The 22,477-nt window shown below is 44.1% G+C and overlaps 1 protein-coding gene across 4 annotated transcripts in view; it reads right to left on the bottom strand.

The window, feature by feature from the left end:
- LOC137529030 (fibronectin type-III domain-containing protein 3A-like) overlaps nt 1–22,477 on the bottom strand; it is a 138,201-nt gene that overhangs the window by 19,275 nt on the left and 96,449 nt on the right. For all 4 annotated transcript variants that reach the window (XM_068250908.1, XM_068250910.1, XM_068250909.1 and 1 more), the window contains 10 exons: nt 16,587–16,744; nt 13,673–13,732; nt 12,960–13,098; nt 10,297–10,350; nt 8,874–8,995; nt 8,016–8,190; nt 5,426–5,512; nt 3,740–3,878; nt 2,418–2,486; nt 1,192–1,310 (listed from right to left, as the gene is read on the bottom strand). In XM_068250908.1, coding sequence (XP_068107009.1) covers nt 1,192–1,310; nt 2,418–2,486; nt 3,740–3,878; nt 5,426–5,512; nt 8,016–8,190; nt 8,874–8,995; nt 10,297–10,350; nt 12,960–13,098; nt 13,673–13,732; nt 16,587–16,744 — 1,122 coding nt within the window. The remainder of the gene's footprint in view (nt 1–1,191; nt 1,311–2,417; nt 2,487–3,739; nt 3,879–5,425; nt 5,513–8,015; nt 8,191–8,873; nt 8,996–10,296; nt 10,351–12,959; nt 13,099–13,672; nt 13,733–16,586; nt 16,745–22,477) is intronic.

Below are 22,477 nucleotides of genomic sequence, written 5' to 3'. Positions count from 1 at the left end.
AAAACTCTGCATAAATTTGCATCAACTTGGAACAATTTGCATATCAGTGCTCATCCCTAGTCAGGAAGTGCCAGAGGGGAATCCGGCTGCAGCGCACACGGGCCGTAGTGTGCCCAGCGTTTGTGTAAGGAGATCGCAGAAGCCTATGCACTATTCAAACACTTCTAACTACTAAGGAGAGTATCCAATTTATTGCTTTCTTTTTTTATTCAGATACTAAAACTGACAAAAGCCATTGTAATTCCTATTTAAACACTGAATCCTCCAAAACACAACCTTTTTATTTAATAAATGTGTTTAACATAATAGCCCTAACTAAACCGCCGCATTCCCGCCGCTATAAACTATCTAAATCCCCCCAAACTCTCCCCTGCAAAATCCACGACTTTCTTGGTAGTGGATTTTGCTGCCCCTGTGCGCTTCCGTGTGAGGCAGGGCTATGAGCTGCAGCCCTGCCTCACATCCGGCTGTCAGTGGCGGATCTCCGCCTCTCCCCCGCCCCTCTCAGTGAAGGAAGACCAAGATGGGCGGGGGAGAGGCGGCGATCCGCCGCTGACAGACACGTGTGAGGCAGAGCTGCGGTTTATAGCCCTGCCTCACACGGAATTGCCCGGATTGCCCCTTGGGGAGTTTGGGGGGATTTAGTTAGATTAGATCGGAGGGAATGGAGCGGTTTAGTTAGGGCAAAGATGTTAAACATATTAGTTAAATAAAAAGACTTTGAGACTTCAGAGTCCCTTTAAAAGGACCGAGTGGTAAATAAAAATGAAATCTGGACTTACCTGGGGCTTCCTCCAGCCCCCCGTAGTCTGTGAGGTCCTCCGAAATCCTCTTCTTCCCTCTCCTAGTCCCGTTGGCGGCTCTGGTAATCGGTAACTTTGGGTGAAGTCGCGTCTGCGCGCCCCCGCCATCATGCTGGTCACTATAAGCCTACTGCGAATGCGCTGTTCAGTCTTTAGAGAACCGTGAATGCGCAGTAGGCTTACGGCAACCGGCGTGATGAAGTTGCGGGGGTGCATATGTGTGACTTCACCCGAACTCGCTGATTACTGGAGCCGCCAACAGAACCAAGAGATGGAAGAAGAGGATGCCGGAGGACTACGCAGGCCTGGAGGAAGCGCCAGGTAAGTCCAAATTTTTCTTAATTTACTGCTCAGGGTCCGTTTAAGTAAAAACTAAAGTTGCACTTACCTGACTTGAACCAACAGTATTGGCGCAGGACACTTTGAACTTATAGGAAGTACCAGGTTTCAAACGATCACATACATGTTCTCTAGAAGACCCACTGTAAACAGATTCCCATTTACTACCTGTAAAAGAAGAAACCACAATCCAGTGATCCACAGGGAAGCGACAACGAATCAGACCTCTAAAAACAAAACAAAACAAAAAACTATACACAGCTGTATATGTTAACCATTTCCGCCGCCCAAACGTGAAGCTCACGTCCGGGCGGCAGCTCTGCAGCGCTCCCGCGCTCTCCCGCCCGCGATCGCGGGCTTGCCCCTGCTGTGTCCCCCGGTAGCACTGGGATCAGTGAAAGGGAACATTGTTCCCGATCACCGATCCCTTTCCCCCGCAGAAAAACCGAAGCGCTCACCTGTGAGGCTTCGGCTCTTCCGCACGGACAGATTTCCGCATCCCCCTTGTACTTCCGCTTATCGAGAAGTACAAGGAGGGAAACTGAAAACGAAGGTGACCATCTTGTGGCCAAATAGTAAAACTACATCTACAAATTTTTTACATTACAATATACACATTTTACATCATTAAAAATTTACTGTTTATGTCCCACACCAAAATATTACCCAAATAAAATTTTTAATGTAAAAAAAAAAAAAAAAAAAAAAAAAAGACATAAATAGTTACCTAAGGGTCTGAACTTTTAAAATATGCATTTGAAGGGGGTATACTACAAACATTTTTAAAATTATAAGCTTGTAAATAGTGATGGACGCAAAACGGAAACAATGCACCTTTATTTCCAAATAAAATATTGGCGCCATACATTGTGATAGGGACAAAACTTAAATGGTATAATAACCGAAACATACGGGCAAATAATATACCATATCTCACAGTGTTTTATGACAAATAAAGTACATAGGTTTTAATTATGGTAGCGTGGATTATTTTAAAGCTATAATGGCTGGAAACTGAGAAATAATGTTTTTTTTCCGTTTTTTTTCTTATTAATCCTGTTAAAATGCATTTACGGTAAAGTGGCTCTTAGCAAAATCTACCACCCACAGAAAGCCTAATTAGTGGCGGAAAAAACAAGACATAGATCAATAAATTGTGATAAGTAGTGATAAAGTTATTAGCGAATGAATGGGAGGTGAAAATTGCTCCGATGCATAAGGTGAAAAATCCCAGCGGGCTGAAATGGTTAAGTTATACAAGCATTAACGTCTCACCATTTGTGTTTTCTGCACATTCGAGGAAGTACTGAATTATTTCTGAACCACCGTTGTCTTTTGGGGCATCTAAAATAAAACACAAATGGAAAATAGTTTAAAAGTGAACTTTTCTAACGCAAATCTACATTTGGATCATCGCCCACACCCTGCTGCAGGAAATAATCAACATTGCAGTGGTCTCTGAAGCACTTCCAGGCAATCCCCAGCCAAAATGTCATTTGGCCTTTTTTGTATTTTAGAAGCGGTTCCATTGCTGAAAGATATTGGTCGATTGTACAGGAATTGGCTAGTGTTCACATGATTTCGATCGACAAAGAATACATTTTTGGTTTCAAAGCAAGGGGGCAACACATTGTGTGGGCCTCTAGTTGATCAATTTTCACTTTTAATCAGCCACATAGAAGTTTATCACTTGGTCGATCAAAGCAAAATCACGAGAAGTATGACTAAAGGTAGCCATACATCTAGCGATGATGGGCAGATTCGACCAAGAGACAAATCTCTCTCTTATTGAATCTGATAAGAGAAAGATCTGTTGGCTGCCCATACACCACAGGCCGATTCCCAATCAATTTCATGCTGAAATCGATCCGGAATTGCTCCTCACTGCTGTGCCCCCCAATGTAATGTCAAAGTGTCAGTACAGGGTAGGGACACTGACATTGGGGGGGGCGCACAGCGGCGAGGCGGCAGATGGTTTAGTCGATCATCGGGAAATAGCATGCCGTTCCTGCTGCGCACCTGACCAACCAACTTCTGCCCGACATAATAATCGAATTGGATGGTCGATCGGCCACCAAGTTGCCTGATGTATGGCCACCTTAACATTAAACTATGTAAACACTTGCAAAATTTACTACCCTAAAGAATCAGTGTTATATCATGCAATAGTGCAGGAATGATGACTGTACAGACACACAGCTCAGCTATCTGCATGCCACCTATGCTGTTCCATGGGGAGTGGCAGGTGCCCTCTCTGCGGCGACTACAACAGCTCAATAATAGCCATAGAGCCAGAAAGGATGAACACCCCGGCTTACAAGTGCCGAAATGGAGGCTAATGACATCATGGGACATAAATATTCAAACTGAATGGTCACCTTCAGGTGACAAAAATGTAACGTGTGTACACAACTTAAGGAATAGATCTATCATGTTATGCTGACAAAGAATGCTGTATAAGGCGTAATACTACAAAGGATAGTAATATTGCTCAGACCTAGGATGTAGATGGATGATTAACACCAACAACAGCCATTCAAATGTAACACTACTCAAGATGGAGAAGCATTTTAACCAAAGAGAAGGACTGGACTTACCCCATATAACTCGGACGCTGTGTGCGTGGATTTTCCCCTTGGCGCTGAGTTTACATGGAGGACCGGGCTTGTCAGGAGATGTTTTAAATTCTACAACATCACTGGGACCACTTCTGCCTTCACTATTCACTGCAAAGACCTACAAGACAAAAACATTACATGGAGTAGAAGATGACGTGATTGGGGTACATAAAAGTATTTTAGAACGGTTAATTTTTAATGTAAGTAGTAGAGTTTTGTAATAAATGGTAGCATCTTATTCAAAACATCTTGCTATTTCATATTTATGTGAGTAATTCTAGTTTGCCACAAACCTACAAGTTTAAAAGAGAAAAACCTGATACTTTAGACATAACAGCGCAAATGGCGTTGGAGATTTGGGTGCCGACATGGGCCATAATGTGAATTACGGCAATACAATAATTTGGGTGCCATCAAAAGATGGAGTCTAAATTACTTTAAAAACAGTAGTTGGCAGCCATATTACGTCTTTCCCTAAGTTCAATGCGGCCTGGAGGAGGAATAGTAATTACAGTGAACCCAAGGTAAAAAGAATCTGATTAAAAAGAATTATAATTATCCTCCTACTCCTAAAAATGGCCTTTTTTAAGTGTCCCAGGGTTTTATTCTTTTTTAAACATTTAAAGAGCGAACTGAATATTTTACTGTCTCCAATCAGTGGCAGTCTATTAAGTGCCCCAGAGTTAGAAAAAGGTCAATAGTTCATGTATTTTATCTCTCCCTGCCCTCAGAAGTTGTGTTCTGCCAGGAAAACTTTTATGGCTGTAATTAGCCCTCCCCCAGACCACCGTTTCTCGCCGAGATCCCCAGAATGTGAGAACAAGAGTAACCACACTGCACAGGACGCCTCACACCTGCATAGTAGCACAAAGCTGCTTGTGCTCAGCGGAAAAGTCCAAGCCTGAGCGGCTTCATGCTACTGCGAGGTGTGAGGCATCCTGTGCAGTGCAGCAATGCTCAGTCACATAAAAGTCCTTATTGAAGAGGTTGTGGGGTTCCAGCGGGGCGGAAGGGAGGTGGGGGAAGCCCTCTACTGACATATAGGGCACTTTTCCCCCACAGGTACACTAGCAGTGATATATCAAAAACATTCCTAAAAATGAGTCTACAAAAACCAAATAAATAAATAAATAAATAAAAAGACCTAACCACAAAGTTGAAGTTCAGAGGGGAGAAGTAAAAGTCTGACCTACCACTGAGGAGACATCACTATAAACAGGGACTAGAGGCACTAGGCTTCATCTGTACATGTTGAGAATGATCACATGCCATTGTAAAGCTGTATATACAAGGCTTTCCAGCTATTGAATATGAAGTAATCAGGCCAGCATAAGGCAATGTGACAATCTCAGAGTGCTTGCATCATTTGAACATTGGTCACAGAGAAATGAGGCAATAAATTAAGTGCTGCATCAACCCCTATGAAAATACTGCATAATATCCATGTCAGGCCCATACACTGGATCTGCTGATGTATGGTCATAAGAGAAGGGCTGCATTGTGTGTCCCAGCAAAGCCAACTTGCTAAGAGCAATCAAATCAGTTGCTATGAGAAATACATTCAATGCCACATGCACTTCCCCACACAACATGCATTAACAGACTCAGCAGATGCATTAACCACATAACACATACACAGTATTTAAATACTGAGACTTCACTTACCCTAAACTTATATGAAGTGTTTCTTCTAAGGTTTCTTAAAGTGCATACAAGGTCTTCGCTGTTCTGTTTAGGCTTAAATCCATAACCCTGCCAATGAGGAAGAAAATACTCAACTCACTTTCCCACAACAACTAGAGAGATGTCAAAGATTAGAGAAACAAAGTGCAAACACACCGCAAATAATGCTTTACCTCAATGACCCAACCTACCCAATGCCCCAACACATCTGATCAATTCATTTTGATTGGTTTTGGGCACTTTATTGATCCAAAGTCTGATTGGACATGTAGGAAAACATTTGTGTGAGTGGACAGGGCAGGAGCAGTTGGGTCTGATAGCCACATAGCATTGCACTACGTAGATAAGTACAATGCTTGCGGTTTGATGGATATTTATCCACTTCATGCCATTGGCTAAAGGGTTCAAATGTGCATGCAGAATAGCAGGACTTTTATATGCGTCCTATTTGCCCTTAAAGCGGTATAAAACTCTGACATAATATTCAATAAAAACATGTTTTCCTACTTTTTATATCACATACAGTTATCATATTTGATTTTGTGCATAAGTAGTATTATTCATTTAGAAATTACAAGTTCCTAAAGTACAATTTTTTTGCTCTGAGAGCTGCAATTGCATTTTATTCATAACTGGTGTATTTTTATTGTATTTCTATTGTAATGTACACAGGAATGATTTCTGAGTAGCTCTTTGTGTTCTGGAGTGTCTGCACAGTCAGAGAAGTGTTTACATTCCTCACTTGATACAATTAAGTAAACACAAGATAATGTTAAAGGAGTCATCAGGCAATCAATAATAAAATGAGTGGTACTTACCAGGGGCTTCCTCCAGCTCCAAGCTCCCCGGATGTCCCTCGCCGCAGCTCTGCCCGCAGCCGTTCGCCGCAGATCCGTCCCGGTCCCCGGCGATGATGTCAGAGCGACCTCCAGGTCACTCTGTACTGCGCGCCTGCGTGAGCGGCGCTGTCAATCACCGCCACGTGGGCCGGAGCGGACTGCGCAGGCGCAGAACTACTGCGCAGTCCGCTCCTGCCCACGTGGCGGTGATTGACAGCGCCGCTTATGCAGGCGCAGTACAGAGTGACCTGGAGGTCGCTCTGACATCATCGCCGGGGACCGGGACGGATCTGCGGCGAACGGCTGCGGGCAGAGCTCCGGCGAGGTACATCCTGGGAGCTTGGAGCTGGAGGAAGCCCTCGGTAAGTACCACTCATTTTATTATAGATTGCCTTATGACTCCTTTAAACACAAGATAATCACTAGTTTGGATGAGGGCTTGAAAACAAATGTGGTAGTATATTAAATGCTGTAAATAATCTTTTAGAGCAAAGAAGAAATGTTGGGTTTCATTCCGCTTTAAGGTGCACAAGTAGAACATGCATAAATGTCCATTCAACAGGAAGTGGTCAATATAGTTCTGCTAAAATCATGCGACATTGTGTTTGGGGTATAGTGTAGGAATTGCTTACTATCTGATTGGATTCCAATAAGATATTGATCAGCCTGCCATACTGGGCACACATTATGGCTCGCTTTAGTTTTTATTCATGCATACATCTCTAATCCTACCAATTGTTTTGTGGCCACACCAGGACCACATTTATGAAGGTATGCAGAAACTATGAGGCACATAGGGGACGGTTATACCAGGCGATGGCAAGGAGTAGGGTTTAGTTACAAGTGAAAAGGGATGAAACACTGTGGTCTGCACCAAGGCCCCAGAAGAACTGACGTCCAGAAATATGTGGCTTACTGCAGCTATCTGAAGTTGCCAAAAGAGCTTACACATTATCATTATCAGTTTAAGTATATAAAGTGGCAGGTTTGCATTAAAAAGGAACTGTAAAGAAAACAAATAAAATAGCTATTTTAACAATAATACTTAAAATTATTTAGTCACTTTCTGCCCATTGTAAAATCTTTCCTCTTCGATTTAAATTCAAAAATTTATCAGAGAAGGCAACATAGTACTGGCAGGTGATCGCTGAGGAATGTTTGTGTCAGAGAATTCTGAAGGAAGTACAAAATATACCTGGTCTCCCAGAATGCTCAGGGGGTGAGAATTCCGCATATCTAATCAACCTAAGCTAAGCATCGCTGGGAGGGCCGGGCTACATACAATATACAGCAATATATACTGGGTTTCTGATGCTGAAACCTGGAGAGAAATGTGGGCATCGTGACTAATTTACTGAATTCTACTATATGCCACCACAGAGCCTCTTTAAGCTAGAGAGCTAAAGTATGTTCAAATATAAAGACAGGATGAAAGTTGATCTTAGCCAAAAACATCAAGGCTGGATTCACAGTGGTGCATTGAATAAAGCACATGTTAAAATGTGAGTGAACTGCAATGGAGACTGGTCACAGACATTACTTCAGAGCCTGCATGCAGCGAGTTACAATAACGTGATCCGTTACAATGCACAGATGTGAACTGCCCCATAGAACTGTATGGCCAGTGAGTTGACTTGCAGAATTATTCTGCAATGCAACTGATGCACTGTGAACTAGCCCTAAATATAAAGCAAATTAATACAAATGTGCACGTGTCGTGAACAGAGACTCACCGATCCCTCCTCTTCCATTTCCAGGACGTAGGTTAGTGTCTCATCTGTGGACAGATCTCTAGGTGGGCTCCATTCTAGACAAAGCCAAGTGATCCCAGCTTGTCTAAGCCTCGGTGGGGAAGGGGCAGGCGGCACACTCCCTGCTGTGACACACACCAATGTTTCACTAAATCCACTGGAAGAAAAATAGTTACAAAGTTAGCGATATCTCCTACACGAGGCCTGCAAGTCGAGAGTAAAAATAAAACTATTCAGAAGCACAACAGACATTTTCGTGATCTCATGCAGACAAATGTATTTCTAAAACCACCAGGTGCCCCCTTCTGGTCATAGAGGTCGACAGGTGTTACCCGGAAGTGGATCTCTCTCCCTCTGACACAAAGCAATAGACCTTCTCATTTTATCACAAATGTTTTAACATCTGCCAGGTGTTAATATCAGCCACTGATATAAACAGAGAGAGAGTTACAGATTGCCCAGCAAGCTGCTACTTTCTGGTCGGGAGGGTTAGTGTGCACTGCACAGGCGCTGCGTGTTCTTGATCGCACAACTACGCAGTGCGCATGTGCAGAGCGCTCCAAGCCGCGCAATCAGGGACACATGTCAGCGGGCTGCGCCTGAGCAGTGCGTACCGACCCTCCCGACCATGAAGTAGCTTCGGGGGCTATTAAAAAGTAATGGAGGGGCACGGACGAAGCGGTGGGCATGAAGAGAGCCTAGTACACATGCCTGGTCCCCCCCAGTTTTGAATTTTTAATAGGGCTAAGGTATCCTTTAAAGGTGTTGCCAGCACTGACAACTAAGTTAGGCTGGTGTCAGGTTCACCATCAATTGATGCCAATAACATGCTCAACTCACCTCATTCCAATGTCATTTTTGGCAGCTAATCTAAAGGCATATCTTGTAGAAGGTGAAAGCTTTGTTAATTTGTATTGTTTAAGGTGACCAAAGTAGCACTCTTTAAAAGGCCCATGTTTACCCTAAAGGAAAAGAGAGAGAAAAAAACATCAATACAATTGATAGTTATTCTAAAGGAGCATCTTTTCATTCTCGCAGCAGCAAATAGTCTGGACCTAACATTAAAAAAGCAAGCTGTCTTATGCCCGGTACACACAATACAATTTTCCGTCAGACTGATGATCACAATTGTTTAATTCCAACAGGTCAGATCTGATCTCCAACCATTTTTCTCAACGATTTTGTATAGAAGTGGTCGTAAAAACAATTGGAAATCAGATCGGACCCATCAAAAATAATCAATCCGACTGTCAATCTGACGGAAAATTGCATCATGTGTACCCGGCATAAGGCCATCCACGCCACTCCATTAAGATCAGGGGAATGGGATTTCATGTTTTACTTTAACTGCAAAGTACAAACAGTATAAGCAGATAGAAAAAAAAAAACGATTGAAGTGAGAAGAATATGGAGACTGCCATATTGATTTCCTTTTAAACAATTCCAGTTGCCTGTCAGCCTTGATCCAAATAACACCAGATACAAATATGCAGCTAATCTTGTCAGATCTGACAGTCATGTCAGAAACACTTGATCTGCTGTATGCTTGTTCAGGGTCTATGGCTAAAAGTATTAGAGGCAGAGGATCAGCAGGCAGCCAGGCAACTGGTATTGCTTAAAAGTAAATAAATATGGCAGCCTCCATATACCTTTCGCTTCAGTTGTCCTTTAAAGGATCCTGCACATTCCAATAGCCAGAGCAAAGCTGGTATTTACAGTTTAACACACTTTTATTTAAGCTTATGTTGCTCAATTATTACAAGCAATTACAAGTGTTCAACAGATGTTAAGACATGCTGATAGAGAGGAGTGTCCAACTCTGCGGACAGTTACTGGATTAGTCCAGGTGTTAAAAATGAGTAACACAACCTCCTGCTCTGTGCAGCTTATAACTGCTGCAGCTAGGTGGGAATTTCAGGATCAGTCAGAGTGTGAACAGCTGTATATTTGTGACTGGGACTGATCATAGATATAGGTAGGGCTGCATACTACACGACAATACAAATCTAGCAGGGCTGCTATGTGCTCATCCATTGTCTATCTTATATTTGCCCCAATCTGACAGAGGGCTGCATTGATCACTACTCCTTGACCGATTGTTGATCTTGGTGCATTATTACTCTAGATTAGAACTAGACTCAAGTGTACATTGTATCATCAGGCTGCCACATAAACATGGAATTACCCAATCATGTAATCATATTAAAATGTAGTAGTACTGTAGTGTGATAAATGGATGTAGCTTATAAACATGCATCAATACCTCATCCCATTCCAGAAGGTAACCAGTGATTTTTGAGCCATTGTCATTGGAGGCCTGTAGAGATAAAAACAGTATAGTCACACCCTTAACCTTGGTTTGATATAACCCCCCCCCCCCCCCCCCAAATAAATTTATTTTTGATTCTTAATTAAAAAAAAAAAAAGGAATCTCTTATCTCATCAGTTTATGTTCACTTTGGCTTCCTTTAACCTCCCTGGTGGTATAATTACTTTCTTGACATGGTGCAATTTTTTTTCACACACTTTTAGAGCCTAAAAGCGGGGGGAGGGATAAATAAAAAATTGTTGCCGAGAGATCTGCAGCAGATCCAGCACTGCACTTCCCCCTCCGTCCACCATGTGGAGCTCTACCCCTAAAGCGAGATTGCCGTCTGTCGCCATGACGAAAAACAGCAATCTCACCAGAGGGATTAAGAACCTCCAAGGACTGGAAGAAGAATAACTGACAGCATCTGGATCCTGGAGAATGTGAGATGCAAATACCCGCTACGTGCAGGCTCTACACATACCTCCCAGCGGCTATGGGGTTACCGCTCTGAGCAGCAGATTTCCAGCCCGAGCCTGACTCAGGGTTACCGCTAAGGAGGTAAAAGCACTAGTGAGAATGAATGTAGTCTGTCTCAATAGGATTTAATTGTCATGCAGGACGTGAATTTGCATTCTGCTCTTGCAGGGGAGGTGTTAAAAATAAACAAGTCTGAATGGGTCGTATAAATAACACAGGATATCCTTTGCAGAAAAAGGTACTTTTTTTGTGTGAACCTAGCCCTAAAGAGGAACTGTAGTGAAAATAATAGATACAATTTCTTATTTTTTACAATATTCATTTATATATGGATTTAGTCAGTGTTTGCCCATTGTAAAAAAACACTTTTTTCTCCCTCATTTACATTCTGAAAATTAGCACTGAGGGTGGACATCTTCAGTCCTGTCAGGTCATCTTTGAGAAATGTTTGTTACGGAGAGTTCTATGCACAGAGGGAGATATTGCTTGTTTGGCAGTTGGAAAAAGCAGTTTTTTCCCCACAATGCAACAAGGTTCTCTGACAGCAAACTGTCAGGACCATGGCCATGACATCACACTGTGGGAGGGGTTTCACCACAATATCAGCCATACAGACCATCCCCAATTGAGCTATTTGAATAAAAGATAAAGATTTCTCATGGTAAAGGGGTATCAGCTACTAATTGGTATCAGGTTCAATCCTTAGTTAAAGTTCCTCTTTAAAGGGACTCCGAGCAGTGCAGAAACTATGGAAAGATGCATATCATTTTAAAGCTCTCTTTCCAATGATATATAAACCGCCGTCCTACGCTTTTTAGTTTTCGCTATTTTCGCGTTTGAATTTGCCGCGGCCGCGATTTCAATCGCGAAAATAGAGAAAAGTTAAAAGGCGTAGGGCCGCGGTTTAGGTGTCGCCAGAAAGAGGAGAAAGAGTGCTTTAAAATGATATCCATCTTTTCATAGTTACTTGTATTACACAGGATGACACTTTCCCCAGTGTCAGCAGCTCCATTCAGCAGAATGGAGCTGCTAACTTTAGGAAAAAGTCGCCCTGTGTAATACAAGTAACTATGGAAAGATGGATATCGTTTTAAAGCGCTCTTTCTCCTCTTTCTGGCGACACCTAAATTGTCGCCCTACGCTTTTAGTTTTCTCTATTTTCGCGATCGAAAACTAAAAGTCGTAGGGCGGCGGTTTACATATCATTGGAAAGAGGAGAAAGAGCTTTAAAATGATATGCATCTTTCCATAGTTTCTGCATTGCTCGGAGTCCCTTTAAACATGCCCATGAGGGTGTGCAATCTGAAGTGGCATGGCTACACATTATGTTATACATTTGTAAAAGTTTAAACAAAATAATATTAGAACACCTGTTCTGTAAGCATGTAAATATCCCTTCACAAATGAAACATTGACCATAGTATACAGCTTTCCTCAATACTTAAAGTGAACCTGAACTCTTGCACAGGACAGAAGGAAAACAGAAAAATGCAACCTGTATGTATTTAGAGAGTTTAGCCTGTCGAATGCCCCCCATATGTGACTAATCACCACTGCAATTTGATCTATGGGCAGCACAGTGGCGTAATGGTTAGCGCTCTTGTCTTGCAGCGCTGGGTCCCTGATTCGAATCCCAGCCAGGTCAGTGCTGCGTAATAGGCCAGCATTATATAAATAAATAAATAAATCTCTTAGCTATGTCAGCTCAGGAATCTCCTCTGCCACAGCAGCGTAGCTAATTTGTAAACACAGGACGTTAACAATATATCTGGGTACTTATCCGTTAGCCGGGCGCATCCGGCAGGTGGCGCTAATTACTATTCCCCCTCCAGGCCGACATGGATAGTAGGGAAAGATGCAACTCTGGTGGAGTTTTGTCGCCACCTAGAGGATGCGCCCGGCTAACGGATAAGTACCTATATCTGCTTTCATGAAAGCAGGAAGGACACTGCAGATTTATTGCAGCATTTGTATCAGCTGTAACATTTTTTTTCTTTAAAAATGATTATGCTCCTGCTTATCTTTCACAGCAGAGTGGAAGTTCAGGTCCACTTTAAGCTGCTGCAACCCTCTACTGCTGCCCATTTCTATGTGAAAGCTGTAACTAATCTTCTCCTTCCGCAGCCATATGTACATACCTTCCACTGAAGATTCAGGCAATTTCTGGTACGGTTAATAAGCTTTGGTGAGAGAGGGGTATCCGGCTCACAGCTTTCTGTAGTAAAACTTACTACTTCAGAGATTGATCCTTCTAAAGACGGACACATGGCGGAAACTCTGGGGAAAAAAATTACACCATTACAGAAGAAAGTCATGTCAGCAAATAAAAAGCCAAAATCAGTATATAACTAACACATGCATGTCTGGATTTACCTCACAGGAGCCTATAGCACAGATGTCCTGGCACCCCAGACTCCGCCCTCCATGAACCTACAAACCCCCACCGAACTGCACCGCAAGTGTGCTGGCTGGCCCAGCTGTCACTTCTACCTTAACTGTCATAGGTAGTTACAGGTGCACCTTAGTATTAGGTAGCCAGAGATATTCTCAGTATTAAGTAGCAAAAGGTGCCCCCAAGTATTAGGTAGCTAGAGGTGCCCCCGACTGAAGGCAGATCTGGTCAGCAGGATGCAGAGACCCATGGGGATAAACTTTCATTTACACTTCGCGCAGGACTCTGCATAGGGAAGAAGGGAGGGAGGCACTTGTGAAGGGGAGGGAACTGCTTTTCCACCATTAGGCGCCTGTAGGCACGTGCCTACAGTGCCTTATGGTTAATCCAGCCCTGAACACATGTAATATCGAAGTACTATGTATAAAAAGTGCCAGTTATGGTAAATATTCTACTTACCTTACATGGTAGTCTGTTGCTGGCCGAAGGTCAGACAGTGTACAGGTGCTAGCTTCTCCTCTATAGAAAGAAGAAATATTACTAAATAGGACAATTGTCAGTTCTCATTTTGTGCACAGAACACAAACAACTTCCATAAGCTTACAGGACTAGTAAATGCCGGGTAAAACTAATGCCCAGTGCACACCAAAACCGCTAGCAGATCGTCAAAACGCTAGCGGTTTTGGGAGTAGAGAGCAGATATTTGGCCGGGTGCACACCAAGCGGATTTTGTATGTGATCCACCAGCCGCATCAGCCAGTGAAAACGCTTGGCTATTGTATTTCAATGTGTGGTGCACACCGGCGGTTTGAGGTTTTTTAGCAAACCGCAAACGCGCAGCAGGAGGCGCGTTTGCGGCTTGGCAAAAACCTCAAACCGCCGGTGTGCACCATCCCATTGCAATACATTAGCCAAGCATTTTTCCAGGAGGATGCGGCCGGCGGATCGCTCCAAAAACCGCTCGGTGTGCACTGGGCCTGAATTATGTACAGAAGCTACTACAGTATCACCATTTCCATGTAGAAGCAGCTGCAGAGAGGCCATAGCACTCTGCACTGACTGGCATAGGCACCAGAAAATTCCCACAACTTTCTATGCTACATCTAATACAAAACACTCGATGACTGTACCAATTGTTATTTTAAATGACAACTGCACTTGCCAAGCTTAAAATGGAAATAGCCTATCACTGATGCGCAAAGCAATATGACAATTCAGATTAACTATTATTCACTGCAGCCTGTTGATTTCTTTAGGCTAGGTTCGCGGTGGGCGTTGCATTCCCTGTAACAGCAGGAACGCAACGGATCAGGAAAGCGGCGTTGCACTTTATCTACCCATTGCGTCGTATGCAGTGAAGCATACAGTCAAGGAAAAGTATGCTTCACGGTCACTGTTCATGCATGCATTTTGCAATAATGCACTGCATGTACAGTAGTGCGTTACGATGCTTCACTGCAGCGTACCCACCAAACTGTGAACTTCGCATAGGTGGTGTATTGCAGTGCACAAAGTAGTGTTACAAAGCGACCACTACGACGCACTGCAATGCACCAGTGTCAACCTAGCTTTAGACTTGCCGAGCGACTGAAATGATGTTAGTGTGCAATCAAGGCAACAGGTGTGTACAGGTTACTTTTATTATGTATTTATATAGCTCTGATCTCTTTATATAGTCATGTCACTGACTGCTCCTCACAATCTAATCCCTTCTATAGTCATTGACTCATATGCAATTCACTTTTTCGCCTGAGTTTTTTCCAAGGAGATAATTTTTCATCTTGTATTTAAAATAGATAGAAGGGTGTCCGCACAATATCCTATAAATTAAGTTCCTTTATTATGGACGTATCCAAACAAGCTCACACATCATATAGCTGACATGTTTCGAACCAACAGGTTCTTACTCATAGCTAAAAGATCAATGGTCGTCATTGATCTGTTAGCTATGAGTAAGAACCTGTTGGTTCGAAACATGTCAGCTATATGATGTGTGAGCTTGTTTGGATACGTCCATAATAAAGGAACTTGATTTATAGGATATTGTGCGGACACCCTTCTGTCTATGTTCCATTGGATTGGCCTGTCCTGCGGTGGTGTGAGCGGTTTCTCCAGTGGCTTCTACTTGTATTTAAAATACTGTATATACTCACATATAAGCCAACCTATCCACTTTTCCCTCAGAAACCAGGAAAAATTGATTGTCCCGTGCATAAGCCCCCTCCCCAATATAGCCCCCTCCACAGTAGCCAGATGTTCCCCCAGTACAAGTCAACCCCCCTCCCCATAGCCAGATGTGCCCCAAGGATGATACAGCTATGTCTCAAGATGCCACTACATGGTGTCATAGATATGAGACACTGCGATTGCCACACTGGAAGAATCCCTGATCAATGCACTGCTGACACGTTGCTTGCACACTCTGCTCCACAAGCCAGGGGACACAGTCTCAAGCAGCGCACTCTGCAAGCCATGTTGTGAGGGATGGGGGGCACGGACACAATAGGAAGCCAGCTGGCAAGAGCAAGATCCCTAGAGCACGATTCTTACGATCCTTTGCCAGTAACAAAACCTGCTTCACCATCCAATCTGCTCCACTGACTCGCATACAAGCTGAGGGGGTAACTTTTCCGCACATTTTTTATGCACAAAAATTAGGCTTAAACAAGAGTATATACTGCAACTTTTCAGCATCTTGCAAATGGTAAAATATCAAAAACTACCATCAAAAATTTTTTGAGTATTTGTTTGCTTGCTGGAGATTCAAAATGCATTTTATTTACAAGTTGTGAAAATATCACCTAGGAGAAAACTCAGGTGAGAAAGTGAATTGCATATAAGCCTGTCTTATGTTCCTATTAAAGTCTGTCGCCATGTGACAAACTGCTATCTCACCAGAGGGATCCAAAGCCTCTGAGGACCAGAAGAATGGCTGCTAGCGTCTGGATCCTAGGGGAGGTGAATTACAAATGCCGCCATGCTGAGCTGTGTCTTCATTCCTCCCGGCGGCTACACAGAGTTAGGCTCGGGATTACCGCTCTGAGCTGCGGATTTTTGGCCCAAGCCTGACTCGGGATTATCGCTAAGGAGGTTAAATCAAGCTGGTGAGGAGAAAAGTACTAGACCATCGGCTGCAAAACTTTGCAATGCACTGAGCAGTGCAACCCCAGCAGGGGCAGCAGTGTGACTAGTTGCCAGATATGAGTGTTAGAAGGTGGTCATTCAATCACTGTTCCCTTATCAACATTCAGTGCTTGTTGAGGATATATCAGGTGTTTACATTTTGTGAAATATGAATGCAGAGCTTGCACAGCAGCTGCCAGTTTGTCATTCTTTGTACACAAAGCCACTGTCAGATTCAGTCTCTACTTACGAGTAGGCTGGCTTGAACTTTCCATTTTTGCCGTTGTTGGATATGGTCACCTCGTACGCAAACGTTCCTGGGACAAGTGCTGCGGGGCTCTCTCTATTCTGTGAACCAATCTGAACATTCCAGGATAGCACAGCCGACCTCGCTTCCAGACTGGAAACCTAAAGCGACAAGAACACTCTACAGTCATTGAAAAGAATCGTCATATCCACCATCCTGCCAGCAACCAGCAACGGGAGAGATCACAAAGGCTAGAACTACCAGCACTGAAAATGAAATGTAACAACTGAGCCGTATTCAAGCAGCACTATCGTGTCATTTTATCGTGTCATTCTAACTTCTGAAATCAGTCATTACCTGAACTGGTTTGCAAACTGACAAGTATGAACGGATCCCATTTTATAAAATAGGATCCATTCACTGTTAGTTTTCCAACACAGTAAAATAGATCAAAACTGTCACTTTTCTGCTGTAGCAGGAACACCTTTAATTACTGCTATTAAAGAAAGCCTAAATTAAAAAAAAAAATGTGCATTTACTTGCATGGGGCTTCTTCCAGCCCCCTGAAGTCTGCCTGGTCCCTTATCATCCTGCACTCTGCTATTCCTCCGGTGTCCCCTTCCAACACTGAATGCACAGCCCCGTGCAGCCTCCAACGTGCTCCTGTGTACGGAGCGTTCTGCGCTTGCACAGCAAGAAAAATAGCTACAGCGCATGTGCAGTGCACTCCCGGCCGTGGGAGAGCAATACAGGATGTACAAGGCCGGATTATGGAGAAAGAGAGGAGACGTGCGGAATCATGGCGAGGTAGCAGAAGAACTACAGGGGGGCTAGAAGAAGCCCCAGGTAAGTAAATGGGCAATTTTTTATTTCACTTAAAGAGATTAAGAGTCATAAGGTTTTTTTTTTTTTGTTTTTTTTACACTTACCCCGGGCTTCCTCCAGCCCCATAAGCATGGATGCATCCCTCGCCATCCTCCTGCTATCTCCCGTTCAGCCGCAGTGAGCCCCAGTAATGGGCTCAGTCGAAGCCAGTCAGGTTCTTCTGCACATGTGCGAACCTACTGTGCATGCGCAGTAGACCCAGACTGATATCACTGAGCCTGTTACCGGGGCTCACAGCAGCTGAACGGGAGATCACAGGAGAATGGCGAGGGATGCATCCGTGTTTATGGGGCTGGAGGAAGCCCTGTGTATGTAAAAAAACAGCCTTATGACTCATCTCCGAGTCTCTTTAAGGTTTACTTTAAAGTCTTAAGGCCCTGTACACACGCTAGATTAAAAGTTGGCTGACACTGCTGATACCCACCGCCTCCGACCAACGATTTGCTAGGCAGACCAATTTGGATGTGCAACGATGATAGCTTTGCTCTGCCCGCCCACCTGCGTTGCTCCGTAGTCCCTCTGCTCCCCAGAATGCAACAGAACACAGTGTTAGCCTGCCGGCTAACTATGTATCTGTATATCCTCGGCCCAGCAATGCCACCCGAGGGATCAGCGACACAGAGTCTTCAAAGGACCTCTGTGACCAATTTGCCCATTTCTTCACAGACAAAGTCTCCGCTATAAGGTCCGCCATCCAACTTACAGCATCTGAGCCTAATATAGCGCCGAAGACCATTAGCAGAGACAACGTAACACCTTGGTCAAACTTCAAAGAAATTGATGAAGAAGTCACATCAAGCATCCTCCTTCACGTCCGCCTAACTACCTGTGACCTGGATCCTGGCCCAACACAGTTCATGTTGAACTGCCCCGACCTGTTCGTACCGGTATTCCTCAAAATTGTTAACTGTTCCTTACAATCAGGGATATTTCCTGCTTTACTGAAGGAAGCAATCATCAGGCCTCTCCTCAAAAAACCCTCCCTGGACCCAGATGCAATGACCAGCTACAGACCTGTCTCTAACCTCCCCTTTCTGGGAAAGCTAATTGAAAAAGCTGTATACCTCCAGCTAGAAGCCAGAATCCTACAAAATAACAGTTATGACCCATTCCAGTCTGGCTTCAGGAAACACCACAGCACTGAAACTGCCCTCATCCAAATATGCAACCACCTGCTCATGGCAAGAGACAGCGGAGAGTGCTCGATCCTCATACTGCTAGACCTTTCTGCAGCCTTTGACACAGTTGACCATGACATCTTGATAAACAGGCTACAGAATACTGCGGCATTGATGGCATAGTACTTCAGTGGTTCCAATCCTTCTTGAGTGGCAGAACCCACAAAGTGTCTATGGGGTCCTTCCTGTCCACCCCTGTAACACTTAAGTATGGGGTGCCCCAGGGCTCAATCCTCTCTCCCCTGCTTTTCACGATTTACATGCTACCGTTGGGAAAACTAATCCAAAAACATGGCCTGACATACCACTGCCATGGAGACGACACCCAACTATATCTTTCCTTCAAGCCTGGTGTGACAGACTCAACTCTAACTATAAACGCCTGCTTACGTGAACTACAGCAATGGATGAATGACAACTGGCTGAAACTAAATGCAGACAAAACTGAAGTCCTTCTGATTGGAGGGCAGAGCATGATAACAAAACAACTTAACTTGCAGTCTTCACCACTGGGAATAGGAGGCACGGATCTACGCAGCTCTGATCATGTGCGTAGCCTGGGAGTTCTAATTGATGGGGATTTAAACTTCAGAACTCAAATCTCTGCTGTGGTGAAATCATCCTATTTTCACCTGAAGAACATTGCAAAAATCAAGCACCTCATACCCCCAGAAGATCTGCCAACCTTAGTCCACGCCTTCATCACATCCCGACTGGACTACTGCAATGCTCTCTACACTGGCCTTCCAAAAAAGGCCTTGTACCGCCTACAGCTGATACAGAATACTGCTGCCAGACTGCTAACCAACCAACCCCGTCACTGCCACATAACGCCAGTCCTGCATTCCCTTCACTGGCTACCTATAGAATGGAGGGTCCTATTCAAGATCGGCCTACTGACATTTAAATCCCTGAATAATCTAGGCCCTGGATACATGAAAGATATGTTACAGCTGCGAAGCAATCCCCGCATTCTCAGATCCACAGGTTCTAATAATCTAGTCATACCCAGAGTCCACTTAGAAACTTTTGGTCCCAGAGCCTTCTGTCATGCTGCCCCTACGTTTTGGAACTCCTTACCTCAACAGATCAGGACAGCCCCATCCTTGGACGTGTTTAAATCCAGACTGAAAACCCACCTGTTCAGTCTGGCATTTGCAGAAATATAACTTTTGTTGTGTGAATACTTCATCCTACTAATTACTGAATCTGAGAGAGCCTAAGCGCTTGGAGTCCTATGGGAGAAAAGCGCTATAGAAATGTTATTGTATTGTATATTGTATTGTATCCATAGTGTGTGTACAGGCATTAGGCTGGGGTACATATGCAATTTTCCATTTGATCATTTACAACATCTCCAATCGAGAAAAGGGATCGATCCTTTCATGAAGAGAAGCACATTAGACATGTTGGAAATCCTCTAATGACGGAAAGGTTTTCTGATCTGACTGTAAAATTGCATCATGTATACCAGGTATAGGCCTTCCAGCTGCACAAGCTCCAAAGACCCTCTAGCCTGCCGTCTGACTCTGTACAAGTCATTAGATAAGCAGAGAAGAAAATTATTAATACTATAGACACTATTTTCTTAATGCCTGGTACACATCATGCAATTTCCCATCAGATAGGCAGGTCGAATTGATTATTTCTGACAGGTCCGATCTGATTTCCAATCAATTGTATGGAAGTGTTCGGAAAATCGATCAGAGAAATAATCGATTTGATGCGTCTATCGACGGGAAATTGCATAGTGTGTACCAGGCATTAGAGGCAAACAGGTGTCTGGCATAGGGAACAGTAGGGTCCAGAAAAAAAAAACCTGAAAGTCCATTTAAACTTATTCCAAAATGTGCAGCCTTTTGAAAGGCAGATAAACTGTTTTCCACAATATTCCAAAGCATATTATAAAGCATAGGAGAGAATCTGTACTCAAAGACAAAGCTATAACTAGAATACTTTTACTTCGGACATCTGGGCATTCCTTAACCTTTTGGAGACCGACGCAAGTAAATCCTACACCGCACTTGTGGCTGTCCGACTCTGATGCGGCGTAGGATTTACACTGCCTGCTGCTTCCGCCCCCGATGTGATCGTGCGCACCCAAGAGGGGAGATTAATCTGCCATATGACCAGGGATGGGCTTTCGAGTAATCACGAGTGCTTACTTGTGATTCAAATGAGCTTTAATTGCCGCAGCTGAGCAGGTGGATCAGAAGGGGTTATTTACCCATAATTCCGCTGTCCGCCCTGCGTTCCAAACAGCTTATATGCATCCTATTGGTCGTGTTGCAAGCCTCACCACGGCGCACTTCCTCCTTCCGGGTTGAAACGCGACCAATAGGACGCGTGCAAGCTGTTTGGAATGCAGGGCGATGGTGGAATTATGGGTAAACTGGATCCATATGACATCTCCCCTGCATATGACATCTCCCCTCAGTGATCAGGAGCCATCGCGATTGGCTCCTGATCATGTGATCACTACGATTGCTGGCCGATTGTAGTGATCACTATTAGAACAGCGGCGGTAGGAGGGGAAGAAGAGGATCCACTCACCATCCTGACGTTCCCCCGGTGATTGTCGCTCTCCTCCGCTCTGGCCGGCATCCCCGCACGCTCTGCCTTAAGTGTCGGTCCGCAAACAGGAACTTGACAACAGTGCGAGTTGGGATGCCGGCCTGAGCTGATAAAGGCTGGAGCCTAGGAGGCGAGTAAAGGCTGCTGGCAATACGGGGGACACCTGGCAATACAGAGAGGACACCATGCCTAGCTATCTATAGTGGGGATCCGGGCTGCCTGTCTCCCCCAAACGCGCCTCCCGCCCCGCATGTAAAATGGCCTGGTCCTTTAAGGTGGGTTAGGCAGCCGGTCCCCAGAGGGTTAAAGGACACCTGAAGTAAGAGGTAAATGGTGGCTGCCATACTTCTTTCCTTTTAAGCAATACCAGTTGCCTGGCAGTCCTGTTGATCCTCTGCCTCTAATACTTTTAGCCATAGACCCTGAACAAGTATGCAGCAGATCAGATGTTTCTGACACTATTGTCAGATCTGACAACATTAGGTGCATGATTGTTTCTGGAGCCAAATAGATCAGTAGGGCTGCCAAGCAACTGGTATTGTTTAAAAGGAAATAAATATGGCAGCCTCCGTATAATTCTTGCTTCAGGTTCCCTTTAAGATTCACTACAATATTTGTGATTCTGCCCCATCATGTCAACAACTACAAAGTGGCTTTATAGAGTTCTCAAAAGTAAATGGATATTCAACCTCAATCAACTTCAATGGAAAATAAATAGATTGGCTGTCTTCACTGTGAATCAAAAGACAATCTATTTGCTAATAAAAGCTATGGGGGCTATTGAGTGAGAAAAGCAGAAGAACAGCCATATTATGAGGTTATTCAGGAAGTGTCACTGAAGAATGCATTGTTAATGAGATGAAGTCATGCCACTGGATTGAACTTGTGTCCTTAAATACCCGCATAGAGCGCAGAGGGAGAGCGAGCCCCTTCTCGCAGCCAAATATTTCCCATGAAAGAAAGCCAGGAAAGCTGCAGCTTCCAATATACAGATCTACACCCACTCTCATGTACCGAGAAATGCTGCAACAATCACACAGCCCCATGCCAGACACACGTCATGTGACCGGGGGCATAGGTTCTGCAGCTCCCAATATACAGATCTACACCCACTCTCATGTACCGGAAAAATGCTGCTCACCATTTCAGACACACGTCATGTGACCGGGGACATAGGTGCTGCAGCTCCCAATATACAGATCTACACCCAAGCCCCTGGTGGGGAGGTGGTGGTGGTGGTGGTGGTGGGGAGGTGGT

Source organism: Hyperolius riggenbachi, chromosome 8, assembly GCF_040937935.1.
Source record: "Hyperolius riggenbachi isolate aHypRig1 chromosome 8, aHypRig1.pri, whole genome shotgun sequence".
Classification (NCBI taxonomy): Eukaryota; Metazoa; Chordata; class Amphibia; order Anura; family Hyperoliidae; genus Hyperolius; species Hyperolius riggenbachi.
The sequence above is the reverse complement of the archived record's forward strand: the minus strand, read 5'-3'. Positions and strand labels throughout refer to the sequence as shown.